The sequence below is a fragment of the Mus caroli genome, chromosome 7 (genome assembly GCF_900094665.2).
Source record: "Mus caroli chromosome 7, CAROLI_EIJ_v1.1, whole genome shotgun sequence".
Taxonomy (NCBI): Eukaryota; Metazoa; Chordata; class Mammalia; order Rodentia; family Muridae; genus Mus; species Mus caroli.
The window spans coordinates 91,346,119-91,355,869 of NC_034576.1; the positions used below are offsets into that span (position 1 = coordinate 91,346,119).

The 9,751-nt window shown below is 37.6% G+C and overlaps 1 protein-coding gene across 8 annotated transcripts in view; it reads left to right on the forward strand.

Moving 5' to 3' along the window:
* Grm5 (glutamate metabotropic receptor 5) overlaps positions 1–6,631 on the forward strand; it is a 910,014-nt gene extending 903,383 nt beyond the window's left edge. For 5 of the 8 annotated variants that reach the window (XM_029479680.1, XM_029479682.1, XM_029479683.1 and 2 more), the window contains one exon: positions 1,947–4,577. In XM_029479680.1, the coding sequence (XP_029335540.1) occupies positions 1,947–2,835 (889 nt within the window). In that variant the 3' untranslated portion in view covers positions 2,836–4,577. Of the gene's footprint in view, positions 1–1,946 lie in introns of all 8 variants that reach the window. The other 3 variants (XM_021167178.2, XM_021167179.2, XM_021167180.2) reach the window with 2 other exon arrangements.
* The last annotated feature ends 3,120 nt before the right edge of the window (positions 6,632–9,751 follow it).

Consider the following 9,751-nt stretch of genomic DNA (forward strand, 5'->3'; position numbering starts at 1 on the left):
CTGTGCTGTGCTGTGCTGTGCTGTGCTGTGCTGTGCTGTGCTGTGCTGTGCTGTGCTGTGCTGTGCTGTGCTGTGCTGTGCTGTGCTGCAGAAGTTAGTGGACACTTGGAAGAGAAGTGTAATGCATTATAAACTCCTAGAGAGGTTAATGCAAAGTGAGAACATAAGTACTGAGACTATTAGAAGGAGAGAGAACATCTGGCACTACCCCTCTGCTACTACAGATGTACAGCTATCTGCAAATTTGGAAATGACTCATCCATTCTCCCAGACATGTGTTGTATTGGGGGGGGGGTCACTTCACACTCTGAATTCTGGAGAATACTAGGTTGCAAGATACCGATCTGATTACACGGAACTCGAGGTCACATGAGGGAGCAGAGAAAGCAAAGCTGTAAAGTGCAAAGGCATGATAGAGTAGCATTAAGCAGAATGAGAAAGAGCCAAGAAGAGTATTGCTAAGGAAGCTGTGGAAAGGATGGTCTGTTGTCAGGAAACTATCTTAGTTCAGGCCCTCTGGTAGACGAAAGCAGGAAACCTCAGAATGGGTGGATTTAGGCCTCTGCCTGACACTCAGCTGTGCCCTCCAACAAGCACACCAGTGGAATAAGTGAAACCAAAACACAAGAACAACTTCTCACCAGAAGTTCTCAGATTGTGAAACACATGCTGCAGAGTCACTTTAATGGGAAAGGACAAACATAATTTTCTTATTAAAAATACATTGACACTTTCAGCCCCAATCCAGAATACTGGAATCTCCCGAGGGCACATGTGGTATGTGGGATACATTCCTTGAATGAGTCTTATAAACAGTTAACTTCAGTTTACTCAAACTAAGTTTAATAACCACTGCTTGAGAGAGAAGTTTTCATTCTTTAATGTCTTGTTTATACTTGGTAGAACAATACTGGCTGGACCAGAGGTAGCAGGCACCCTCTCATCTTCAATTTATCTTCATGAGTATTCACAAAAAAGATCCCTCTATGAGCTATCCCTGAAAGACATGTATTATCCTCTGACCACCATAATGTATCTGACAGGAGCATCTATGTTCTGATGGCTATGTACCAGCCATTTTGGCATGAAGAAGGGTGCAGATTCTGAAGTTGAGCCATAATGTACATCCTCTTTAGTGTAGCCTTCAGAGCACAGGGGCTGCCTGGGAAAAGAAAGCATGAAAAAGGCCTTCAGAACCTCTGTCACCAAGGCAACACTTATCAAGACCCAAATTTTAGATTGCTGTATTAGGTATTCAAGGCCATACACAACAACTTCTCTAGTGGAATTATTATTCAAATTGCAGCCTAAAAATCAAAGTTATAAGAACTCCTGTGGTGTAGAAATTTTTAATTAATTAGAAATGTGTATGTATGTGTTCATTAAATTCATATTTTCCAGCAGATAAGGCAGACTAAATAAAACCATGTTTCAAAATCAGGAGTTCACACAGCAATCCATCCCTAAGTATATATGCCCACCCGCAGAATAAAAGCTGAGCTGGAGCTACTGCCTACTACCTGGTAATCTCGATTCTTTCACCTCTTCCTCCCTCTTATAACTGCTGGTGAGTTGAGGTCTTGGTTTAATTAATGTTCCCATCTGGAAGCTGCTAAACCTAAGAAGCCTGTGGCTCTGTGCCAAGCTTTTCTATACACATCATGATGGTACCAACCTCCACATTTGCATTTGCAGCACAAAGCATATCCATGCTCATGGTGAGGTCTAAATGCCTGCAGAATACTGACAAGTAGCCCTATGTCCTAATACTTGATCCGCTTGCTATAATAGCACAAATGATCCATCTTTCCTGATGGGTCATTCCTTCCAGGACTACAGAATGACCTTCCTGCTCAAATCCCCATCACCTCCCACCATTGGGGAAGCTACATGGAAGGCTGCTAAGGCACATGCTGAGTCACCTCTCCACTCTTTTCTCTCCACAGCTCCAATGGAAAATCCGTGACTTGGGCCCAGAATGAGAAGAGCACCCGGGGGCAGCACCTGTGGCAGCGACTGTCTGTCCATATCAACAAGAAGGAGAACCCCAACCAGACAGCGGTCATCAAACCCTTCCCCAAGAGCACAGAGAGCCGCGGGCAGGGTGCAGGGGCAGGTGGTGGCTCTGGCCCCGGTGCAGCTGGTGCTGGTAGCGCAGGATGCACAGCGACAGGTGGCCCGGAACCACCCGACGCCGGCCCCAAGGCGCTTTATGATGTGGCAGAAGCCGAGGAGCGCTTCCCTGCGGCTGCCAGGCCGCGCTCGCCATCGCCCATCAGCACGCTGAGCCACCTGGCAGGCTCGGCGGGCCGCACAGATGACGACGCGCCGTCGCTGCACTCGGAGACCGCTGCACGCAGCAGCTCATCCCAGGGTTCGCTCATGGAGCAGATTAGCAGCGTGGTGACACGCTTCACCGCCAACATCACGGAGCTCAACTCCATGATGTTGTCCACCGCGGCTGCGCCGGGTCCCCCTGGTACCCCTATCTGCTCCTCCTACCTGATCCCCAAAGAGATCCAGCTGCCCACGACCATGACGACCTTCGCAGAGATCCAGCCTCTGCCGGCCATCGAGGTGACAGGAGGAGCTCAGCCGGCGACAGGGCCATCACCTGCCCAAGAGACGCCCGCAGGAGCTGAAGCCGCCCCAGGAAAACCGGATCTGGAGGAGCTGGTGGCCCTCACTCCGCCATCGCCCTTCAGGGACTCGGTGGACTCGGGGAGCACCACCCCAAACTCTCCAGTCTCCGAATCGGCCCTCTGCATCCCATCCTCTCCCAAATATGACACTCTCATCATCAGAGATTACACGCAGAGTTCTTCATCGTTGTGAGCCACTGGAAACATCCCTGGGATAGGCCTGAACAGCAGACCTCGGTGTTCACAGATGGGCGCAGTGACACCCAACAGAGAACCTGAGGTGAAAAAAATGCCAAGGGCACACACAGTGGAGACATGAGATCAATAGTGCTAATTCATGACAGCCGATGACAACACCAACTACACATCTTCTGGCAGATTATCTTCTAGTGGCCTTAGAAAACATGGGCTTTTAAGAAACACTGCTTCTATTTTTTGGAGTGCTGACCAGGAGTGGATTAAGCAGTTACAATACCAAGTGCTTTGCTCCGAGGCAGCAACAGTGTGAAGCAACATCCTGAACAGCAAAAGGTGGAGTTAATAAGCAACTGTGGACAGTCTTGTTTGTTTACTTCATTTTCCCAGAAGAGTCTTTGATTCACCAAACATTGAATGTACATTTTCTAACTAACTCAAAAAAATCTGGGACCAAAATGTCAACCTTTCTGGGTTTTTTTTTTTTTTTTTCCTTCCCTGGTCCCTCCATTCAGTAGACCTTGAGAAGCTAGTAGTAACTAGGGCCGGCCCAGTATTTACTGAGCTTGTGAGTCTCCTGAGTAACACAAACGGGTAGTGAGTGTTGTGTTAACTTACAAAGAGTTTCTAGCAGAGACTTTCCAAACAGGCTGTGAGATACTCTTCCAAAAGCCTGCATCCTGGATTCCACTAATCAAGAAAACCAGTGCAAGATTTCTGGACTCTTTCACCATGTTGCCAATCAATACTGGAGTAGCAAAAAACAAAACAACAACAAAAACAAAAAACAAAAATATTTTCTGGAACACTGTTTTTTAATTCCCTCACTGGGGTGCATTGTGTAGCTGGAAATTCTCTTTGTAATAATAATTTGTGAGCTATAGCCTGGCTCTCTTTCATGATACACAGGCACTCTTCCTTATAAATACCCTTCTGTTAGTGTTGCCAGCCAAATAGTGAGATACGCAATGAGCTTCCTTGTTTCTTTATTTGAGAACCTGATATATACAAAGAGATCCTCTGTTGTTGGTGGCTGTTTTGCCCCCAGTCCCACCTATGGAAGAGTGGTCCATTGACCTGATGAAGATATTACAATTGGAGGGACTGATGTGGAAATTCATAAGAGTAACAGAATCTCAATACAGGAAAGTCAGCATAGCAAGTGTTTTGGCTATGCCCATAAGTAGTGATTTTATCTTTTCTTGGCTGCTTACACGGGGCAGCTATGAACTATGACAAATGTAGATTTTTATCAAAGCAATACAGAATACTAAAGCAGAGGAACCTTAATATCAACCACTGTCTTTCTCAGCCATTCCAGAAAAAAAAAGGCAAAGCAATTACTATTCCTTTACTTTTTAAAATAGTTATTAGTGTGGTTTTGTGCACTTCATACTGTCACTTTTTAAATACTGCAGAAAAGAGTTACAATAACAAATAGGATTTGGTGGGCTCATATAGGTAGAAACTGTAACTCAAGACCTGAATCTATGGTCATCTTTTTATTAGTCACATTGCAGCTATCCTCAGGTACCAAATGTTTTTGACTTTTAAATAAAGATAGTAATAAAAGAAAGAGGTATTCTATAAATTTAAAGTTCAGTTGGCCCAGCCTTATATTAAAGATAGCCTTATGAGAAAGATTTGCCATGAAACAGAAGTATATTTTTGGCAGAGAGAAATTTAAATAAAACTTTAAAATTCTTATTTCAACATCCTTGATATCATTCTTTTTTATTGTTGCTTTACATTTGTTTTTTTTTAATAGATGTTTGGGTTTATTTTTTGTTTGCTTGGTTTTTGTTTGTTTATTTGTTTACCATCTAATTTAAACAAATTGAAAGAGTAAGTTTATACTTTGGCATAATCTGTCATTCTCCAGTTTTAAATATTTAAGGTTATAATAACTATTGACATTGCTTTTCTGTTACCTGTCCTTATTTGACATTTTAAATCAAATCTTCCACATTAGCACATTAAAAGCTAACAACAACTCACAAACATATTATCTTAAAGTGAATCAAGCCTTCCTAAATAAGATATGAAAATAACACTGAGATCAATATGATCCCAAATAGTAATAAGATTCTTGAAACAGAAAAGAAATCTAGCTAACTTGCATAGCTTCATTAAGAGAAAATGCCTGCCTCTACCTGAAAACCCATGTAAAGATTCTGAAATGTCAATGTCCCTTGGTATCCACCAAAAAGGTGGCATTTGCCTGGGGTTAGTGTCTGATTTCTTAAAAATTAATATCTTTCTGGATATGCTCTGCTTTCCGAATTATAAATTTAGTTTTATTGACTTTGGTTTTCTGTTTTCTTTTCATGTGCATTTTATTTCTTTGACAGTTCCCAGGAACAAATCCTTTTGCTATGATTTCCATATTTTTGTTAAAAAATTACCACCTTATGAGGAATTCCACTAGAAATTCAAGTTTAATGCAATTCCCATCTGTAATTCCCTTGTGATATCATAGTTAATCATAATAAAAATGTATTCAATTAGAGGAATAAAATTATTTTTCCTGTATGTTATCATAACATTTGCAATCCCATTGACTATATTGTATAGTGCACATACCAGTAATACATATTTGAAATCTTTTAATTTGGAATGATGCTAACTCTCTCTTTGCCAGTTCTAATACCAGGTTCCAAGTAATAACTATAATATAAAGAGAACTGAACATTTAATTTAGGGCTAGGATACAAACTTCCCGACTTATTTGGGTACCTATTCTTACTGAGTTTCCTTGATAACAATCTGTTCCTGATACCTGGTGATAAACAGTTGGAATATGCATAACTAAAAAGAACAGTGAGAATTTTAAAGACCAGTAAAATGGTATAAAAGGAGAATTTGGTTCTGGGAAGAAAGAAAAGACCTAGTTTGATTAAGTTTATAAACTCAAAGGTCTACTCACCTTCCTGTTGAAGAGTGGAGTCAGTCTGAGAGGCTGTGTTTGGCTGGGGCTAGACATAGGGAACAGGAAGGGAATCTAGAAAAGAAACTCATGAGAAAATTAACAGACACAAAGGAGAAAGACAAAGGAAATCTCCAAATGTGCTAATCTTTGAACGTAATAATTTTTTTTCAAACGACTGATATACCAGCAAGTGATCAGAAAGACTCGGAGCTATTTATGACTGTAAATGCATTGTATAATGGCTCTGCTGCAGTCTGTGACTTCCAAACCAGGAATTAAACACTCTTTTTAAGAAAAAAAAGAAAAAAAAAGAAAAAAAAATCCTGTGCTAGTCTCCCAGCAAAATGTACATGGTCTGGAGACTTCAAAGTTATTATATGAGTTCACATTTAGCAACAGCTTATTAATAACCCTCAAGCTGTCAGAATCTCTATAGCTACCATTTACAATTTTATACTGTGAAAAAAATACAGATCAGTGAAAGCATAAAGATAATTCAGAATTTGCTTTGAAGAGGGTATGAGGCCTGGGAGAATCTCTGATATCTATTGAAGAATGGGGCATGTATAAAACAGTTGGCTGGATTTCACTGATCTTCCCAATGTGAACAAATATACTATGTATATTGTGTGTCTTTCTAGAATTCAATGGCAGCTGCTGGTGATGTTGTAATTAGAAATCTATATAGAATATAGATGTTTAGAGAGATGGTGCCAATACTAAAATACTTGTGTGGGCTACAAGTGCTTGTACTTAATTTTTCCTGCACTCAGAACTGATTTGGTTTTAAAACTGTGTGCACACTCTGTTCTTTTTTGTTGTTGTTGCAGCTTGTACTATTAAAATAATAGAGAATGTTAAATTATTTTGATGTGAATTGCAAATGATTTTTTCATAAATTTTAACATTTTTATCAGCATTGTTTCGCTTTGTACTTGTATAAATGTGTTTTATTTTAGCATTTTAAAATATACTTGCCTGCTTCTCAGTTGTCTAAATCCCGTTATAGTTGATGTTTGTGAAGCCAGTTACTTTTTGGAAGACATTAAAAAGCAAAACATGATATGACTTCAAGCTTATTCCCCTTCAAATGCTTAAAATGTTGTCCTAGTGGTGCTTCCTGAGAATGCTATAGCCTTGTTATAACTTAAGTTCTGAATTATACATACATTTGAAATATGATCACTGAATAATAAATTAAAATAAATCAACCACAACCTAAGCAGAGATACTGTTCCACCCAAAGACCTCTACATATACCTTTTAATATGTAAGTATTAACTTTTTAAAAACATCACGGGGATCACTGATTTTTTTTTTTTTTTTTGCTAGACAGAGTATCTTTTAATCTATCTGTCTGGTTGCTGTTAATGTTATACATATTAATGTTATACATATAAAATTGACAAGGGGTGTGTATGTCTTTGTGTGTGTGTGTGTGTGTGTGTGTGTGTGTGTGTGTGTGTGTGTGTGTAAATTCATAGGTATATTTTTACTTGTGGGACTATCTACACATATCTTTGTATGTAATTCTGTTTGTCTGCATGTGTATATAAAACTTTCCAAGAAAAACATTGTCAAGTCACCATTTAATTTTGACTCCCAAACACATTTTTTAATGCCAGCTAGTGAAAACATAAAAGCGGAACATATATTTGACTGGATTTATAAAAGACAATACAGATTTTAAAAATACCTCCTCTGCATGCTTACAACCCTTGGATATTTATGGTCAGACATAATCTATACAAAAGCTATGAATGAATGTATTTAGAGTATTAGTCAAGTTGTAACTAATCTTAAACAAGGTAGCCGTTTTCTGACATTGTCACACTCTGCCCTTCATTATGTTCTATTCTTCAGCAAGCCATTCATACAATTGGCCTAACTGTAAGATACCTGAAAGAATATAGAGGAAAAAACTCACCTTCTAAAATTTAATGGAGACTTGCTTCAACAGAATAATAGAAAGTCACTAAAGCTCAATTGAAGCCAAAAGGACAAGAAACACAAAGCCAGATTTATCACCTGAACACCACATTTTAGATAGATTAGTCTAATTTCTCTTCAACTCAAATCCCTTTAAAACAAAATAGAACAAAACAGAACAGAAAGAGAGGGGAGATGTGATTTTTTTTTCTTTCTCATACTCCTGGTACATGGATAAATGTTTGGTATATAGAAGTACAGGAGCTATTATTTAGGGAATTAATATCAATATATTTAGCATATATTTAATATTCCACACACACTTTAAATCTATCATGTCCAATCATGTGTGGAAATAAAGAGGTTATTTTTAAAGTCAAAATATATATCAAGAACCTACCCAATGAGCTATTATGAAACTCTGAAATCATCTTCTAAGGACAACTTAGTTGTTTGATATTGAATGGCATGAAAAGAAGGGTTTTTCTTCATAGATTTCTACGTAATGCTGCCTAGTACTGTGCCTATGGTGTGCATGAATGACTAGCTTTAGAAAAAAAAATCTTCTCAAAACATTTACCTCTTTTGGCAGCTAGGAAGATGGTTAAGTATAAAAATATAAATGTATTAACAAAGCTATGTCCTTGAATATGAACTTAATATTTTTTTTTATTTCTCACAAGATAGTTTAAAACTCAAAGCAGCAACTGTTAGTCCATAAACTCTACATGGGAGAAATTTGAAATTGCCCTCTCCAGCCATTCTTCCATTTCTAGATGGAAGTAGAATAGAAAACTTATGTTTTCACATTAGCTAAATATTTTAAATTTCCTTTTACTCCAGCCCAAAGGAACTTCACTGTTTTTTAATCAAAGTATCATAGACAACTTTAAGTAATCTAGTTATTTCAGTACATACATAGGAATCATATTTGTATGATTTCACTTATATTATTACCAATTAATGTTAAGAAGTGAACTTTACATATTAGTGTATCCCAGTAATATGATACATGTTATATTATAAATTACATAAAGATATATCCACAAAAGTACATATTTAATATGCTTCTCTGAGCTGTTAAACAGCTATAGGCAACTCATAAAATTTTTACACTTTTAAAGGCTTCAAAAGCAAAATAATTCCAAATAATTTACTATATTCACCTCAGAATGTACCAGTTGTCGATATGCAAATAGGCACTTTTATGTTAATTTTGAAAATGCAGGTGAATTGAACAGTACAGAAGGAGAAAACAAATTACAAAAATGAGATAAAAAGAAAGATAAAACAAATGACAATAGAAGTAGAATTTTGCAAACATAATTGACAATTACCTTACTCTGAAAAACACAATCCTAATGTGGTAAAATAAAATGTAGCGTGACATATAAATGCAGAGTGGTGAAGACAGAGAGATATCCACTTCATTTTCCTGAACTCTTTAGAACTTTGCAATGAAAATAAAGATGAAAAGAAAATATTAATACAGTCTCATAAACATAAGTTAACTTTTAAATTACAAGTATTTGTGTATCAAATTATAAGACTTGAACAAAGTTTATTACAAAATCTTGAAAATAAATAAAGATGTCATATTCTAAAGTTAACTAGAACTTAAGTCTGTACAATTCAATAAACTTCTCTATACTTAACAATAAGCATTTGGAACAAAAACTGTAGAGTATTCATCAAATTTTATACTTCCAGTATCAAGTATATTTTATGTACTATTTATCACCACACCCAAAATATCCCTGACAGAATTAGAATTAGAAAAACTAACTTTATATCCTATTGATAGTTTATATTTGTTACCTGCATTCAGTCTTTCAAATTGTGAGATTGAATCAACTCCCAATATTTCAGGAAGCCACAGAGTTTGTCCTAGGAGTTCAAATGGTCATTATTAGAAAATCTTTCAATGTATACATCATTGGCATTTTTTAAAAACATGATTTGTGTAAAGCAATATTGGAACATTTAAAAATATAACAAGCCGGGCGTGGTGGCGCACGCCTTTAATCCCAGCACTCGGGAGGCAGAGGCAGGCGGA